The sequence below is a fragment of the Macrotis lagotis genome, chromosome X (genome assembly GCF_037893015.1).
Source record: "Macrotis lagotis isolate mMagLag1 chromosome X, bilby.v1.9.chrom.fasta, whole genome shotgun sequence".
NCBI lineage: Eukaryota > Metazoa > Chordata > Mammalia > Peramelemorphia > Peramelidae > Macrotis > Macrotis lagotis.
The window spans coordinates 268671255-268690864 of record NC_133666.1 but is presented as its reverse complement, the minus strand read 5'-3'; the positions used below and the strand labels follow the sequence as shown (position 1 = coordinate 268690864).

Below are 19610 nucleotides of genomic sequence, written 5' to 3'. Positions count from 1 at the left end.
TTCTCCCTTCTTCCCTACCTCTTCATTATTTCTTTTGATGTTCTAGGTCTTTTTTTTCTCCAAATGAATTTTGTTATTATTTTATCAAGTAAAATAATATATTCCTTTTGTGGTTTGTTATGGAATTAAAATTAATATGGATTTTTTGATAAAAGGACAGTAATAGAATTTCAAAGGGTTTGAGTAGCATTATTGTTGTTGTGATGACATGACCTGTGCATGAGCACTGAATAGTTCTCTAGTTTTTTAAGTTGTTCTTTATTTCTTTAAGGAGCACTTTTTGTTTGAACTAATACAAGTACTTTGTATGTTTTTGTAAATTGATTCCCCTATATTTTATGTACTTTGTAATTATTTAGAATAGAATTTCTTTTTCCATTATTGCCTTTTAGCTTTTGTTGTTATATGAAAATGGTGTATTATAGCCTCTAACCTCCCTAGAGCTATTATTTATCTCAATATCTTTGCTTATTCTTTATGGTTTTCTATCGTGTCAGCAAATAGGAATGGCTTTATCTCTTTTTTTTTTAACTTACCGTTATGTCCTTAAGCTCTTTCTCATCTTATCACTATTATTAGCATTTCCAGAGCTCTATCAAGTAATATTGGAAAAACTTCAAGCATATCTTTGTTGCATATGAGTGTTGTTGCATTTGGTTTCAGATACATAGCATAAATAAATGTTGTATCACCAAATGTTTCTTCTACAGGTAATGAGATAATCATATGGCTTTGGATGTTTATTATTCTCCCAATGCTGAACCATCCTCTTGTCCTGGATATAAATCTAACTTGATCATAATGAATGATTTCTTGGATGAATTGTTGAAGTATTTTTGACAGGTTTTTATTTAAAAGTTTGGAATCAATGATCCTGGTTTATCATTCTTTTGTGCCTTATCCTTCCCTGATTTAGGTAATAGGATTAAGTTTGTTTTTAAAAGCCATCTCAGAGTGCTTTTTCAATTTTTGAGGATAATTTGTATAACTGGGACTAATTTTTCTTTAAGACTTAATTCTCAGGGCAACAAGTGTCACAGTGGATAGACCACCAACCCTGAAGTCAAGAGGACAATTACCTGTGTAACCTTGGGCAAGTCATTTAACCCCATTGCCTTGCAAAAACAAAAACAAAAAAAAGATTTAATTCTTTAGTGAAACCAATCAAGACTGTGAAGATTGAAAATTAAATCATCAAAATAGAGGTCGATAAAACAACCAAAAATCAGCCTAGGTGAAGTGACAGTAAAACCAGTAGAAATTAAGAGAAATATAAAAGGAGGAAGGGGTAGGGGGAGTAGAGCCATGATAGTGGAATAAAGGCTAAGACTCCCCCAGACTCTCCCCCAAACACCCTTAAATAATGATTCTAACCAAATTCTAGAGTGGCAGAACCCACAAAAAAGACTGGGTGAAACATTTTTCCAGCCCAAGATAACTTGAAAGATCCACACAGGAAGGATCCTGTTGTTGCACCAGGATTAGAAAGGCCCTCAGCACAGCACAGCTGTGCTGGGTACAATGCAGACAAACTGACTCCAGCCATCCAGAAACAGACCTTGGGACACCTGGGTTCAGCAGTGGTGGCAGTTTCCATACCTTTCAGCTCAGGGATTGCCAAGGCCAGTTGGGAAGGTCAGCAGGAAAAGTCTGCTGCACAAGTGTGAGATCAGAGTAGGGAGGTCAAGGGAGATTACAGAGATCTCTGCTATTCCTGAAGAAGGATTTTATGACTTCACCTATACTCAGATCCAAACCCCAGTCTTAGGAAAAAGAGCAGAAACACTGCATGGCTTATTGCCTGCAGCAGAGCAGGTATTCTCCTCATGGTCTCAGTTCAGAAGGGAGTGCTTGTGGTTATTCTCAAATCAGAACACAGTCTGGGAGAGCAGTCAAAACCTTGTATAAGACTTTGGAGGAATTGAAAACTACAAATCTGGAGGGGGGGGGATGTATCCCTGAAAACAACTGCAAAAACTTCTAAAGCTTGGGATAGTGTTTCCTCCACCCCAGAAGCAGAGCCTCCTCCTTAACAAAGAGTTAAAATCAAGTCATAGACTGGTGAAATGAGCAAACGACAGAAGAAGAAAAAATTAGACCATAAACCATTACTTTGGTATTCTATTATTTAATATTTGTTCTTATGGAGGATCAAAATACACACTCAGAAGATAACAAAGTCAAAGCTTCTGTATCCTAAACCTCCAGGAAAAATAGGAATTGGTCTCAAACTATGGAAGAACCGGGAAGAGAAATGAGAGCAATGTAGGAAAGCCAAGTCAGCAGCTTGATGTAAAAATTACAAGAAGTTAGTGAAGAAAATATCTTAAAAACCCTACTGGGCCAAATGGCAAAAGCAGTTCAAAAGGCCAATGATGAGAAAGCCTTAAAAAGCAGAATTGATGAAATGGAAAAGGAGATTAAAAAAAACTCTCTTAAGCAAATAATTCCTTGGGCGACAGGAGAAGAGTCTTTCCTAGGTGTTCTCTCCATAATATTTCAAAAACCTTAAAATTATATTGACTAGATTTTCGAGAGTCAGAACCCATAGAAAGATCCATTGAGGCAATTCTCCAGTGCAAGGTAACCTGGAAAATAGTAGGAAAACTCCACTCCACAGGGTTAGAGTGGCAGCCCCACTTCAGCCTCCGAGAAAGCCCCAGGGTGCCTGGGAGCCGCGGCTCCCACAGCAGAAGCAGTTTCCTGCATCCCAGGGAGCACCGGACACAACTTGGAGGATCAGCGGGTGACCTCTGCCAGAGTGAGTGCCAAGCCCAGACCCTCAGGGCACTCAGTGCAGCAGCAGTGGCTGCTATGGCTTAGGTCCAGGAAACAGAAGCAGGCATGGACCCAGCAAGCAAAAGCCTCCAGGCAACTTACTGAGTGCTCAGCCTACCAAAGGTAGGGGAGGGAGACTTCTGAGATCTCTCCTTTGTACCTGGAACAGGTACTCTGACCACATTCACATCCTGCTCACAGTCTAGGCCACCCATAGAACAGGCCCCTCCAACTCAGCCCCATGGCAGAGGGGTGCACTTGTGGTCATTCACAGACCAGGAGAAAAATCAGCTTCACACACTGAAATCCTTGTGGAGGGGTGTCCCAGTAATCCTCAAAAGCTCAGGAAGTACCCCCAAACCAGGCACAGGCTAGAGACATGAGTAAACAGAAAAAAGAGGAACATCATTGAGAAATACTTTATCTATGATCCCAAGAAGGATCAAAATACTCAATCTGAAGATGAGGAAGTCCAAGCTCCTGCATTTAAAGACTCTAAGAAAAATGTAAGTTGGGCTCAGGCTATGACAGAGCTCAGAAAAGATTTTGAAAATCAAGTAAGGGAGATAGAAGAAAAATTGGGAAAAGAAACAAGAGCGATGCAGGAAAAACATGGAAAAGAAGTCAGCAGCTTAGTCAAGAAGATAAAAATGCTGAAGAAAATAACATGTTAAAAAAACCCAGCATAAGCCAAATGGATTAAACAGTTCAAAGAGTTATTGAGGAGAAGAATGCTTTAAAAAGCATAATTGGCCAGATGGAAAAAAGAGATAAGAAAGCTTTCTGAGGAAAACAGATCCTTCAGATGTAGAATGTAGCTAAAGGAAGCTGATGACTTTAGAATTCAAGACACAATAACACCAAAAGAATGAAAAATTTGAAGAAAATGTGAAACATCTCATTGAAAAAACAACTGATCTGGAAATCAGATTCAGGAAAGATAATTTAAAAATTATTGGGATGGAGCATCTAGGTGGCACAGTGGATAAAGCATCAGCTCTGGAGTCAGGAGTACCTGGGTTCAAATCCGGTCTCAGACAAAAATTGCCTAGCTGTGTGGCCTTGGGCAAGCCACTTAACTCCATTTGCCTTGCAAAAAACCTTAAAAAAAAATTATTGGGATACCTGAAAGTCATGATCAGAGAAAAAAAGAGCCTTGACCTCATTTTTAAAGAATTCCTACAAGAAAATTGGCCCAATATCCTAGAAGCAGAGGGCAAAAATAGAAATTGAGAGAATTCACCGATCCCCTTTGGAAAAGATAAAAAAAAACCAACCTTCAGGAATATTATAATATTATAACCAAGTTCCAGAACTCCCAAGTCAAAGAGAAAATATTACAAGCAGCCAGGACACAATTCAAATATTGTGGAGCTTCGGTCAGGATCACACAGGACTTAGCAACAACTATATTGAGGCCTCATAGGACTTATACTATAATAGTCCAGAAGTCAAAAGATTTTGGAATGCAACTGAGAATCAACTACCCAGCAAAACAGAACATCCTCTTCCAGGGGAAAAGATGAACTTTCAGTGAAACTGGAGAATTTGAAATATTCCTGTTGAAGTGACCAGGGTTTAACAGAAAGTTTGACCTTCAAATAAGGGACTCAGGTAAAGCATAGAGAGCAGGGGAGAAGGGTAAAATATGAGGGACTTGATGATGATGAACTACATGTATTCCCGCATAGAAAAATGATACTGATAATACTCATAGGAAACATCTCATTTAATAGAGCAGGTAGAAGGAACTTTTATAGATGAAGCACAGGAGAGAGCTGAATTTGAAGATATACTATATTGTAAAAATGGAGTCAATGGCTAAAAGGGAAATGTAATAGGAGTAAGAGAAAGGAGAGGTGGAAGAGGCTAAGATATTTCGTATAAAAGATATATCAAGTAACTTTCTTTCTCAATGATGGGGAGTAGGGTGGGAGGAAGGAGAACAGTCTGGATCTTGAGGTTTTGGAAGTAAATATTGAAACTTGTTTTTGCATGTAACTGGGCAGGGGAGATTTAAAAATAAATAAAAAAGAATAAGAGAAACTCAGCATTTATGCCCATCATTATTATACTTACCTCCTTTCCCCCTCACAAAGAAAGTTTCAAAATAATATTAAAAATAAAAAAAATTTTAAGAACCTACCATGCATTGACACATGCTAATAATACTGAGAACATAAAAGAAATAGGATATTTTTTAAAAATGTGAAATAACCAAATTGATAATAACATAAAGGTGTTAATCTAATCTTAGAAAGAAATTGGCTAATTAACTATAAAGGAATCTTATGAGGGGAATATATTCATATATCTATAAATAGTTATATATTTAGATATTTTAAAAATAGCATATACTCTCTAGTAGATGTATTATAGAACTTTAGCATGATTCTTAAATGGGCAAGGCCTAGCCTCCCCTGATATTTAGTTTATTACCTTCTTTATATCTTAATAAAGTATACTCATGATGAAGAGTTCTTCATTTGAATCATTAAAAAGTACTTCTCAAAGGTCACCTAGTTTAAAATCCCTTATTTTTGCAATTGAAGACACTGAAGCTAAGAGGATTTTAAATAATTTGTCTAATGAATAAGGATTAATTCATGGCAAAGCCAGGTCTAGATGCCAGATTTCTAGACTCAGAGTCTAGTGTTAGTTCTGGTACCAGAAGTTAGTATTCCTGAAGTGGTTGCTTTTCAGGGAGACCTGTATTCTTATCTCCCTGGTCTTTTGGACATTCTTCCTCTTGCCTTTCCTCCTTTCTTTAAGACCATTCTTTCTCAGTGTCCTTTGCAGTATCATTAACCATTCTTGTAGGTGTACCATAGAACTCTCAAGTTGGACCATTGTGTGTGTCTCTCTCAATCTACATATCCTGTCTTATATACTACTAATCTTTCTTTTGTCTCCTATGTCATGGTTCCTATTTGGATGTATTAGGTAGATATCCTATGCATAGGAATCTTGAGCTAAACATGAAAAATATGTTGTATAGAGGATAAAATTCCAGGCCTGGAGTTAGGCATATGTAGGTTCTAATCCTAACTAATTTTTACTAACTATACAATCCTGTGTACATTACATCAGTCCCATCTCTTGCCCCTAAGTCTTCCCAAGGAGCCCTGCACAAAAAACAACTCTTCACTTTTCTACCCAAACCACCCTCTCTTCCAGTTCTCCAGTTTTCTATCAAGGGCCCGCCCCACTATCCTCCCAATCACCCAAGCTCAAAAACCTGAGTCATCCTTGTCTCCTCACTTTCTCCCATCCCCTTTCATCAATTCATTGCCAAGTCCAGGGCTTCTACTTTTAGAATATTTTTTTGTCTTTGTTCCCTTCTCCCTTCTGATACTGCACATCACCTCATACCTAGAATATTGCAATAACCTTTTGGCCCAGTGACACAACTTTTTCCACTCTGGTTCATCTCACACTCCAAATTGATCCTCCTAAAGCACAAGTCTGAGCCTATTGGCCTATTCCATAAACTGGGATCCCTATTAAAGTCTTTCACGAACTGACCCTTTCTATCTTTCTAGTTGATGCCTTCTTTTATTCTCTATGATCCAGATAACTGAACTCTTTGTTGAGTCTTAACACATTACACTCCATCTCCTGACTTTGCTTTTTTGCATGTTACCCTTACCTGCAATGCTTTCCTTCCTCTTCACTACCTCTTGCCTTCCCTGACTTGTCTGGATAGACTTCTCACCTAGTGAGACTCTTAATACTGGGGAAACGAAAAAGGCCTTCATTTTTTGTATTTATTATGATGTGATTTTATACTTTAATGCTGTTTCATTTTCTGATAAATGTTCTTGTTCATTTTTAGTTTCTTTTGATCTTTACCCATTTTTTATCTGAAGGGTTCAAAGGTGCATTTTTAGCAATATTTTAAAAATTGTTTTATGTTATTCTCTTTTTTTTAATAGTGCTGATGAACTACTTTTAACTGAAATGATGTTTAATGGACTTTTCAATGACCTATCTGCAGAGCAAGCTACTGCATTGCTAAGCTGTTTTGTATTTCAGGAGAATGTGAGTTAATAAATCTATCTAATTAATCCAGACAATAAATAGATCTTTCTTACATAAGCCAAAGAACATGAAAAAGTTCAGTCTGAGCAGTGTTTACTATACAGTTTTAATTGTGAAGAAATTAAATTATTTTTCTTAATATAGATAAACATTGACTAAATTTTATGTTTGTATTAATCAGAGAACACTTTTGCAAGTGGACTCTCCTTATTAAGTAAAATTCTAAAATAGAATGCTGGGAAAGTAGAAGATTTGGAACTGGACCTTCTAGATCACCCTAAGTTCAGTGACCTCCATTTTACTGATGTATGTTATGTAGCCCAGAGGTTAAGTGATTTGTCTAAGTTAATACAGGAAATCATGACAGATCACAGATTTGAACCATCATTTTCTGTGATCTGTCATGATCTCCTGTATTACCTAGGACTTTTTCCTCTGTACCACTGTTAACTATTAATGTTAAATAAACATTAAAATATTAATAAAACATCAGATGTTGGACTGATGGATTTTACATCTAGTTTTCTTTTTCTTTCTTTTTTAAATAGTCATCTGAATTACCCAAATTGACAGAACAGTTAGCAGGACCACTTCGCCAGATGCAAGTAAGATTTTTATTTTAAGCTGTTTATTTTAGAGTGCCTTGGGACAGAAGTATCAAAATATGCATCTCACAACAGTTCTGGAGTTTGAACTAGATTAAGATATAATTGGGTAATGTTTAACAAAATAATTAAAAATACCAAAAAACTATTTTAAAAATAAATCGGTATGTGGCCCATAGGAATCCTTATGGGCAGATTACTGGCCCCTGTTCCTATTTCATTTTAACAAAACATTTCCAACCCAGCTTTGACTCTACTCTTGAAAATGGAGGGATGAACCATGATTCTTGCCTACCCAATGTACCCACATAAACATCTTTATTGACACACGCGTGTATATGCATATATATACATATATATATATATATATACACACACACACACACACACACACACACACACACACACGTGCGCGTGTGCTTAACTCCCTTCTTTAGATTTCAAGGCCTTCTAGTTCTTTGGGAACCTGGATTTGGGCTTCTACTTGAGCCTGAGAAACATGTTCTTTACTTAGGAACATAGTACCTTTTGTTTTTCACATGAACAACATCTATTATTAGCTAGTAGGAACCTTAGAACCCTTCTAGTCTGGTGCAGTAGATAAAGTACTGGCTCTAGAGTCAGGAGGAACCGAGTTCAAATTCTGCCTCAGACACTGAATAATTACCTAGCTGTGTGACCTTTGACAAGTCACTTAACCCCATTACCTTGCAAAATTAAAAAAAAATTTAAGGATATTAAATACTTCTTTGGAAAGTTGATTTTTTCTTTTCTTTCAAGGAATGTGCTAAAAGAATTGCAAAAGTTTCTGCAGAGGCCAAGTTAGAAATTGATGAAGAGACTTACCTAAACACATTCAAGTCAAACTTAATGGATGTAGTTTATACCTGGGCAACTGGATGTACATTTGCTCATATCTGCAAAATGACCGATGTCTTTGAAGGTATGATAACACTTTGTTCTTAAGGATTTAAATTTAATAAAATTAACAGATTTTGCTAACTCTCTCTTAGGATGTAGTCTCTCGTATATGGATATTCGTTTTTTAAAATATTTTATTCGTTTTCCAGTTATATACACTAATAGTTTTTACCTATCATTTTTGTATGGTTTTGAATTTTACAATTTTTTTCCTTCCTTTACCCCCTCCCCGTACAGAAGTCACTCTGATAATCTTTATGTTGTTTCCATGCTATCCATTGATAGAAATTGAATGTGTTAAGAGAGAAATAAAATATTAAAGATAGCAAAATTATGTTGTACATAAGACACTTTTTAAAAAAAAATTTAAGTAATAGACTTTGATCTTGGTTTAAACTCCATAGTTCTTTCTCTGGATACAGGTAGTATTCTCCTCGCAGGTACTCTAAATTTGTCCCTTATTATTGAGTTGATGAAATGAGCAAGTCCATTAAGGCTGATCATCACCCCCATGTTGCTTTTAGAAGGGTGTACAGTGTTATTCTGGTATGTGAATATTTTTAAGCTGAAAAAAATTCTTTATAATAAAACTTAAATTTTAATACTTAATTATGTTATATATTATACTGTGTTATTAATTTATTATATATCTGGCCAGTTCTGTAATGTAAAAATCTATTCTTTTTTTTGAAAATTGATGTTTTTATATCATAGTATTTCCCTTTAATCTCCCTTTTTTTAATTTATTTAAGGCAGTGGGGTTAAGTGACTTGCCTGAGGTTATACAACTAGGTAATTATTAAGTGTCTGAGTCTGAATTTGAACTCAAATCCTCCTGACTCCAGGGCCAGTGCTCTATTCATTGCATCCCCTAGCTGCCCCTAATCTCCTTTTTAATAAAGAAAATCAGTTAAGAAAACTGAGTAGTATGTTAGCCACACTATATAGTCATACTACCTTTGGATTCAGTATCGATTGCATTTAGTCATAGTTCAGTTGCCTTTTTTATACATTATTTATTATTAGAATTATTATGTATTTTGTTCTTGGTTCTACTTGTTTTGCTTAAGTATTAATTCAGATAAGACTTTCCCTTGTTCTTTGAATTCTAAATGTATATCCTATCTTGTAAGATAACAGTGACATCCTTTCACATACTTACACTAATTTATGCAACCATTCTCCAGTTAATCAAAATCCTCTTTTTACCAGTATTTTACTATCGCACAAAAATGTTTCCATGAATATGTGGAGAGTGTTTGATCTGAAAATAGAATTCTTGAAAGTAGAATTCTTACCTTTGTTTATGGTACACAGCTGGTAAAGACTTTTATATGACTACATATTCTAGAAATGTAATTTTTCACATTTGGTTTCAAATTAATAACTTATTCAAAGACTGTCTAATGTTTTGATAAATGATCTTAATGCTTTTAAAATATTGATTATGAAATAATGGTATGGTTTATTTCTTTTCTCAGTTAAGAGAAAATGCCACTTTTTTTTAAAGTAAAATATATAAGAATATTTAGTGCACCTTCTGTCTTTCTCATTGGTAACTACTCTAGCCAAGGTTTTCTGTACTTGATTTAATAACATTTAATTAAATATCACAGAATATCAAGAATACTATATAAAGCTTTAGAGAAGCATATGCATGTTAGATGTATTGAGGTATGGGCCTATCTATAGGGTTTTTTTAAATATGCATTTGTTTTTCCAAGATTTCCCTACTTCCTTAGAGGTCAGACTAATGATACAACTGTTCTAGAAAGGCTTGTTTAAGAATGGGTAAAGTGAAGTATTTTTGTCAATCAGAGAACAGTCTTCATTAAATTCAGACAAGGTTTTCACCTGGTTGACAAAAATTTTTCGACAGTTCAAATTTCATTTGAAGAAAGGTGTAACCTCACTGACAGAATTACAGATTCTTAAGGTTCAAAAGTATATATATTTCAAAAACATATTAAACTCCTTACTATCTCATGACAGGGTCTTAGTCATATAATAGAGCAGGAATAGGGAATCTTTTTTTTCTGCCAAGGACCATTTGATATTTATAACACCATTTGTGGGCCATCCAAAGTTATCAGCTTAAAAATTAACTTGGTCTGGGGGCGGCTAGGTGGCGTAGTGGATAAAGGACCAGCCCTGGAGTCAGGGGTGCCTGGGTTCAAATCCGGTCAAACAACCTAAAAAAATTAACTTGGTCAAATATTTAATTCACCCCTAAAAAGCTCCTAGATTTATTGAATTTCCAGTCCTACCTGCAGTTGCCTTGGCAGCGCCAGACCAAATGATATCGCAGACCTTATTACAGCCTGTGGGCTAAACATTTCTCACCCCTATATTTAGAGAGACAATTCCTACTGATATTTTATTTTTCTCTATGTTTTGGTTCTTTGAAAGAATTAGAAAATATCATAGTTTATTAGGTTCTTCCATAGAAAACTCAGTTACAGTGCTTTTACTTTCTAATAATGATTTATTTGCTTCGAATGATACTTCATCAACTAATTACTTTTCATGACCTTTATATTATTAACAAACTGATTAATGATGCCATATTTAGTATATAATTTATATAATTTAGATGATATGAGCCTTAATTCAAACTACTGAAATAAAACTAATCAGAGAAAAATCAAGATTGATGAACCAACAAGAAAAAGTTTAGAACCTAAAAGGGATGTTAGATGGAAGACATAAATAAGGGTAAATTTAGTAAGAATAAGACAAAGATAGGGGCAGCTAGGTGGCACAGTGGATAGAGCACTGGCCCTGGAGTCAGGAGTACCTGAATTCAAATCTGGTCTCAGACACTTAATAATTACCTCGCTGTGTGGCTTTGGGCAAGCCACTTAACCCCCAGTGCCCTGCAAAAAAAAAATGAATAGGTGATGGTTAAAGATCAATGATGCCAAAATTTAAACTACCTATACAGTCATTTGTGATCATAAACCATTATGAAGACAAAATGGTTATATTGAACTAGATACAACCTATTAATTTAATTTGGTTTATTTATATTATTCAGTAACCTTGTTGGGAGAGTAAACATACCCCCCCCCCAAAAAAAAAGTTAGGGAAACTTCAAGAATAGTGAGAGAGAAAACAAAGTCTATGTCAGTCTGTGTTCAGATTCCAAAGGCTCTGTCTCTGGGATGAGTTGCCTTCTTTATCATAAGTCCACCAGAGAAGTTGTTTCACAACCTATTAATATTATTAATAGTAATTAACTTTTTATACTGTAAAAACTATTTTAAGAGAATTGCTCAGTCTCACTTTAATGAGCATTTTGTGAAAATAAATGTCTTGTACACATGTATTGTTGCTGTTATAAGCTTATTATCAGGTCTCCATTATTCTTCGATTATTGATGTTCTAATGTAGTAAAGAATACAGGATTTGGAGTCAGGACCTTACTTCAGGTCCCATCCCTACCATCTTACTATGTGTAAGAGCTTGTGACCCATTCTCTGGGCCCCAGCTCCCTCATATGGGAAATATGGGAGTCTGATCAAATACCAGATTACAGGATTCAGGGCTCTGATTCTTACTCACAGACCTATGTTTTCATGGGTTTTTTGAAATATTTCCTTTAATATATATTCAGAAAGTAGATTATCACACTGGTATTTATACTCCACTTGCTGTTTTACATGAAGAATCAGTGTGAATAACTGGGTTCCCTGAACCCAGAAAGATGACTTGGATTCAAGTTTTGCCTCTGACCCACACAAACTGTTTGATGATGAACAACTCCCTTCACCTCTCAGTGTTCCCATCATCTAAGATAAAATTAAAGGCTGATTGCCTACATGGATTGGCAAAAGGGTTAGGAGGAGGCATCTGGGTGGTACAGAACATAGAGTGCCAGGCCTGAAGTCTTACTGAGTTCAGATCCTAACACTTACTGTGTCTTACTGGGGGACCCTTTGCAAGTCACTTAACTATGTTTGCCTCAATGTCCTCATCTATACAATGAGCTGGAAAAGCAAATGGTCCTTGGAAGTCCTGTCTCTTAAGACAACTTCTTTTGGGGCCATGAAGAATCAGATGTGACTAGGAGTTTTTTTGTCAGAGATTTTCTCTCTACTTTGAGGAATTCACATTTTCGCATCCTTGGGTTGGGGGGAAAATATGGGTGCCAGAATGTTGAATTGAGTTAACATTCATTGTTGGTACTCTAGATTGGTACTCTAGAGGAAAAAACATACCCATTTCACTTATTGTTTGAGACTCAGTGGAATTTCTAAGCTATTGCCTGGCACAGAGGAGGCACTTAAATGTGGTTTTGTTTTTTTTACTTGAAAGCACAATATAAACAACAAAGGGGAATTTCCCATTCTAATCTCTGCCAGAGAATCTGAAAATGCTCTTTATCTACTTTTTTATTGTCACCTTTAATTTGATCTCTAGATTCCTGCAATTTGTTTTAGAAGCCAGGTACTTTAAATATAGAAGAATCATAAAGTCTGGCAGCTTCATGGGTACAATTTTTCTAATACATAACCCTTTTCTGTCTGTAAGTAAGACTCTGCCATGGAGAGAGAGGATGGACAGATGGTCTGTGTTATCCTGTTAAAGTGGATGGCTTGGGATAATAGACTCTGGAGTCAGGTCTCTGATGCTTTCTGGTGCTGGGATTGGGGGGGTGGGGGTGGAGTCAGGAGGTTAAGACTAAGTCCCACAAAGGTCAGGTACCTTGTCTGTGCCAGACAGTAAGGAGCAAATCAGGATGTAAAGTTGTCCTCCAAATCCAAAGTTGATTGTACCATGCTGATTCCACAGACAAGTTATTTAATCTACCTCAACCTCAGTTTCCTTGTATAAACTGGGGATAAAAATTCCTGTATTCCCTGCCTCACAGAGAGATGGTACTGTCCAGTGGATAGACAGTTGAGACCTCAACTTCTAGCACCTACTGAGCAAGTCATTTAACTTCTCATTGCTTCAGGCTACTAAAACTTTTAAATTGCAGGACATTTGCATATCTGCATTGGAAGATTGTTTCCTCACCAGAGAATCCCCCCAAAACTATGAAATCTCAGATATGAAATTAAATAAAAAATTCCTACCTGTAAATTTATTAGGATTCTCAAGTGAGATCATGTATGTTAAAACACTTTAAACTTTAGAGAACTATATATATATGTCTTTTGTTGTTATGGAGCTTATTTCTAGGAAGGGAGATGATACATACGTGTGTGTGTGTGTATGTATGCAAATCATTTCTTAAAGGAACAGTGTCAAGTATTTGCATCATATGTCATTTTTAGAGCTGTCTCCTTGAGACTTCACTCCCAGTCATTGCCCTTTCTACCCATTTTCAGTGTGAAGTACATTGTTAGTACTTTCCTCTGAACATTGTTGAAGATTATTTACTTCTAAAGTAAATTTATCTATCTTTGGGCCTCAGTTTTCATATCTTTATTAGAAATGGCAAGACTAAACATCCAAGATCTGCAGCAAGAAAGACCCTTTTTTGTTGTTGCCAGTGTGTCCCTGCCCAGTCTCATAGTTCACTTCTTAATTAGAAAAAGCTCTGATTTTGTGTGATACCTGCCCAGGCATATGGATAGAAGACTAAAGGAGTCTATAAACTTCACTTTATGAATTTTATTCAAAACTTTATACTAAGTAGAAATTTTGTGTATTGTGTGTCATGAAACATGAACTCTGCGCTATTTAAAACTTAAGACAGTTTGGGGCAGAGTCCAGGTACAAGACTCCACCTCAGGGTTGACCTTTTCAGTAGTACACTAGCTTACCCTAAAGTTCTTCTGTCTTCTATTCTCAACTCCTTAGGATTATTTCAGCTTCAATTTAACTTCTGTCATTTGTGCAATTTAAATTATACCAGTTTATCTTCTGTTTGTAGAGTTAGATTCAGGCTACAATTATATAAACTAAGCTTTGATGTTATATTGTTTTTATGCCATTTGTTTAAACATTTCCTCTCCTTAAAGTCATAGTAATTAAGAAATGATGAGAAGACTGAAGTCTGTATGTGCTTTTTCTTTTCCCTCTTTTTTCCTTAAATATTTTTCCCTCGTAAATAAGATCTCAGGGGGCAGCTATGTGGTGCAATGGACAGAGCACTGGCCTTGGAGTCAGGAGTACCTGAGTTCAAATCCAGTCTCAGACACTTAATAATAACCTAGCTTGCATGGCCTTGGGCAAGCCACTAAACCCCATTTGCCTTGCATGAATGAATGAATGAATGAATGAATGAATGAATGAATGAGATCTCTTTGAAAGTCACATTGAATTTATCCTATACTTTTTTGAATGAGAAGTACAAAAGAGTGATTCATGGTTTCATGGATTGCCTGCCTTGGTTTCTATATTTGTAAAGTGAGAATAATAATAATAGCTTTGAAATAACATTATAAACATACTTTGCTATCTTAAAATGCCATGTAAATATTAGGGATCATCCTTCTTATTTCTAGTCTACTTTTCCATATGGATGGAGGTTGGTTTTCTTCTGAGTTGGATAAGTTCATAATTTAAGTGGAACTTTAAAAAAATTTTTCTAATTGCATTTTTTCCTATGATATCATCAGCTGAAAAGGTGTGACCTGGATATTTGCTATTCTTTGTTCTTTTCTCCACTTTTAAGAGTTGTAATGTTTTTATAGATTCAGTATGAAACAGTTCTTAATAGAAGGGAAAAAATCTTTAATAGCAGTATATAATGAAGCCCTGGCACAAAAGACAGTATGTCTCTAATTTTTATGGAAAAAAAATTTCAGCATTGGAAATTTTTAATTACTGTTCCCTTATTTAAATTTGAAAAAAAATCTTGGGTCTTGAAAAAGTGAAAATAGTAGCCTCAGCGGTCTCTGCACTTAGCACTTTAAATCCTGAGACCTAAGCCTGTGAGTTAATGCTGTCTTGTGCTAATGAAGGCCATATGCCTTAGCAATACATATTAAATATATACCTCATATTTTGATTAAGGGAAATTTTAAGTTAGTAAGGTGGTTCAACTTTTTTTTTTTTAAGGCACTGAGGTTAAGTGATTTGCCCAAGGCCACACAGCTAGGTATTTATTAAGTGTCTGAGGTTGGATTTGAACTCAGGTACTCCTGACTCCAGGTGACTGACTCCTGTCAGTTGCTTTTTAACTTCATGAAACTAAACTTAAATAGAATTGTTTGTTCAAGACTTTCTTTGGGAGAGAAGGGTTGCCTTGGGGTCATAATTGGGGTTTGTTTTGGACTCCATTGGGGGGCTCAGCTTATGGATAATGCTACCTCGAGCTCCCTTTGCCAAGATGTCTTGGAGAACTTATTGGTGTCCTTCTGCCTTCCAAGGGTTTTCAAAAAGCTTAGGGGTTGTTTATTTCATTAGCAGTTAAGCAGGAATTTATTTTCCTGAAATAAAAGATGACCCACAACTCTGTATGCTGTTTCACAAATATCCCTTTGAACAGATGGAGCCTTCAGCTCCTAGCTGTTGTGGGTATCCTGCCTCACAGCCCTGAGTGACCAGAATTGTTACAATTTCTATTATCTTAAGGTTTAGAGGATAGTATTAGTCTTTACCCCACATCCCTATCCAAAATATTTCTTGCTTAAATAGATCTCCAAATGTATTGGCATTTTACATTTGAGAGCATGATATTGTTTTGGTTTTGTTGTAATTAACAAAATTTGAACCTAATCCGAACACAGAAAACTCATGATCATAAAAAACACTAAACATCAATTTTGTGACTTTTGAGAAGGATTTTTGTATTTACGGAATTTTTTGCTACTGATTTTTCTTAATGAGCCTTTGTGCTCTAAAAATAGTCATTTTTATTAGCATTGATACTTTTTTCTGGATCTGAATTTGAGCACACATTGAAGTGTTTGCTTGGGAAATGGCAAAACCAGAGTTAATGCTTAATATTGTAAAATTCCACACTGTCATTCTGTTTTTAAGCTTCCCTTCTTACCTTAATTCCGAAGAGAATTTACCCTCTACCAGATGGTTCCTTTTGAAGGATATGATGAAGACCTAAGAGGCATCAAAATCACCAAAAAATGGTGTGTGAGGAAGATTTTTACATGTGAACTATTGTATTCACTTATTCATTTATAAATGTGATCTCAGGATTTGCAACCAAAAGAGCACTTTTAGGCATTTGTATTTACTTCTCGCTAGTCATTGAGGGGTGGTAGCAATGTCCAGGAACTTTATTTGGCAAATCTTCCCCTATAAAATAAAGACTTCCAGATTGTGGAAGGGGGATCCTTTGGACATTAGAAATCAACCCCAAAAGTTGTCAGTGGGACTTAGAATGAAAATCTTGTTCAAACAAATTCTCCTTTATCCCTTTTTCTTCTGATATCCCCTACTACTTCTCTCTCTCTCTCTCTCTCTCTCTCTCTCTCTCTCTCTCTCTCTCTCTCTCTCTGTCTTTTGCATGTGCATGCACACACACACAAACACACCCTCTCTGTAGTAGTTAAGTATTTGTGCACATACAGTATATAATTTGATATCTGTTTGCAACCATGATCAGTATGAGATTGTAGCCCATGTGTGAGCACACTGGGTGCCTCGTGGCTTCATTTTCCTAATTATTTTTCAGTAATCTGAGACTCTGCAACAACATTGAGCTTTTCCAAAATTAAAGTCAGTGTTTGCCAGAATGCAGCGTGGCTGTGCTCTGAAGATTTGCTTAGTTCAGTTATTTGGGGCTAAGTTTTATCTTAATAATTCAGTCCATATGGTTTTAACTAAAGATTTGTCTTCCAGATACTGTTTTTTCTCCTAGGTTGCTCTGTTGGTCAATGTACTGAAATGTCATAGAACTGAATGTGTTATAAATAGCTTAAACTTTTATGTTTAGGAGATAGATAAGGAGCCTGCCTAGTTCATAGATAAAGGCCCTCAAACAGTGCATTGCTTGGAAATATAGGGTTATAAGAGAAATGGTCTGGGTCAGTTTTTGCTAGAGTGGTTAAAATGACATTTGTGAGTCAGCCTATTGCTATGAAGAGAAAGGATTTGCATTGCATGTTTCCTTTGGAATAGAAACTTATATATAATAGTCGTTAAATTTTTGAAAGAAAATCAGTTGAGCATTTCTAATCTGGAAATGTAAATTAAACAACCACATTTGTTTTACTAATAACCCAAAGAAGAAGCTAAGCTTATATCTTTTTCCTCTTCTTCCCTTTCCCTTTGCTGAATGGAATAAGTCTTAGCATATCTTGTGGTCAGGGATTTCCTTTCACATTCCATTGTCAGAAACTAGTCTCCAACTTACCATCTTCCTAAATATCAGCCGATTTTCTTTTATGTAGCTTTAAAATATACATTCCCATGCATCTCTGATGAAAACAAAACCATTCTGTGTTTGACTTTAAATGTGAGTACAGTAATACTTGGCCACTAACTTTCTAACCTTTGGCAGTTTATTCTTCATCTAAAAGATTAAAGGAAAAAGACTAGATTAAATCTTACCTGACAGCACACCTGTAAGACAACTGTTGTTTGTGTCCAGGAATTATACAGACACACTGTCATATGTTCTTGATAACTGATCTGTTCTTGTTGTATTCACTAACTGTAAAATATTTGCTTTTTTTTTTTTTGCTTTAATTCAGTATCAAACTCTTAAAACTTATAGCTCTAACAGTCAATTCTGTGACAAAGAATGGTGTCATCATGTACATCAAAGTTTGTAAGGAAATTGTAACTCAGAATGGCAGTTTCATTCCCTTTAGTTATCAGAATGATGAGTTTGAAACTTAGACAGTTTTAGTTATATCTGTAAATAAGGACAAAAATACAAGCCCTTTGTACATTATATGAGAAAAACAAGTGAATACATACTTTGTTTAATCCCCTTGGGAAACCTATTATAAACTGATAGTTTAGATACTAGTTCCCTAGTGCCTTTAGGATACTATTTAGATAAAAAATCTGAGTTGATTTGTAGTGTCTTCAATGGTCACGTGATTATAAAGAGAATTATATCCAGAATCATTGCATTTGAACCAATTCAGTTATTCAGTTGAATACTTATTGACATATCTATGCCACTTATTTTGTCACTATTGGAAAACACTTGCCTCTGATGGTTCCTTACCTATGTCAGCAAAATCTATTTAGCAACAGAAATGTTTCCAAAAGTTTTGATTATAAGAGGGGAAAAAATTGAAACTGGGGAGAATCTTTAAAGGTGTATGCAATATTTTACATCTTAAAGCCTCTTTACAAATTTAAAATCATACTTTTATCTTAGGAATATAAAAATGCATTCCTAACGATTTGTTTTGTTTATTAAGTTCAGTGGTGTATTAAATTTGAAAATGTGTGTGTGTGTAGTACAGATTTAATACTTGTATTTATTTTAATTTTTTTAAAATATTTGTTACAAAGAATGCTTTAAGGAAGACAAGTTGAATCCTTTCATAAAAAAAAGGAAGTTTTATTTTTATCTCATCTCAGACTTAATACACTTCACAGAATGGGCAGTTGGGGTGTCTTTTTAAAAGTACACAAATGGAAAAGTCACTTAATTCTTCCTTCTGGAAGAAGAAAGTACTGGAGAACCAAAAAATATATCTGTTTATGAGTTTGAGAGTTGTACTGTCATGCCCATTCTGGAAAAATTATAATGACTTGGTACTATAGCTACCAGGTTTGGCATTTAAATAGTTTTATTTCATGGTTTTACAAGTCATTTAAGAGAACTAAAATCTAGGTGCCAAGAAATAAAGATAATTTTATTTAAGCAAAATTATCTTATGAGATGTTCTTGGAAATGGCTTCTTTTCTAAATTCTGGGTTTCCCCTCCCACTTCCAGTTTTTATGTCTTTTATCTTTTCCTTATTTCATGGAGTTGCCCTTTTTTAATTTCTGTTCTTCTAGACTTCTTGTTTACTGAAAACCGTGCTAGGATACCCACACAGAAAAGTTAGGGTTAAGTTGGGTTCTTCTTCCTTGAGACTTTAGTCTACAAAATCCAGCATTCTGGCTCCTACATGTTGAAAATCTGATACTTAAGGCAAGATTTATGTCTCGTACTGTTCCTAACAGATCTTAGAACTACACTGTAGTTCTGGAACTTAGGCCCATAGAGGGGAAGTGATTTGCCTAAGGTACAAACACTTTGTATCAGGATTTAGAACCCCATTCTTTTTGATTCAGTAATCTTTTAGGGAGGGGCTGTTTGCTCTTAATTTTTTTTCCTATAAAGTAACTGGTTGAAAGAAGCAACAAGAAAAGGCTATTAATCCTGCTATCTCTAATTT

General features: G+C 35.4%; 1 protein-coding gene across 3 annotated transcripts in view; it reads left to right on the top strand.

Annotated features, from left to right (window-relative positions):
• MTREX (Mtr4 exosome RNA helicase) overlaps positions 1-19610 on the top strand; it is a 91797-nt gene that overhangs the window by 65298 nt on the left and 6889 nt on the right. For all 3 annotated transcript variants that reach the window (XM_074206558.1, XM_074206556.1, XM_074206557.1), the window contains 3 exons: positions 6714-6819; positions 7368-7424; positions 8205-8367. In XM_074206558.1, coding sequence (XP_074062659.1) covers positions 6714-6819; positions 7368-7424; positions 8205-8367 — 326 coding nt within the window. The remainder of the gene's footprint in view (positions 1-6713; positions 6820-7367; positions 7425-8204; positions 8368-19610) is intronic.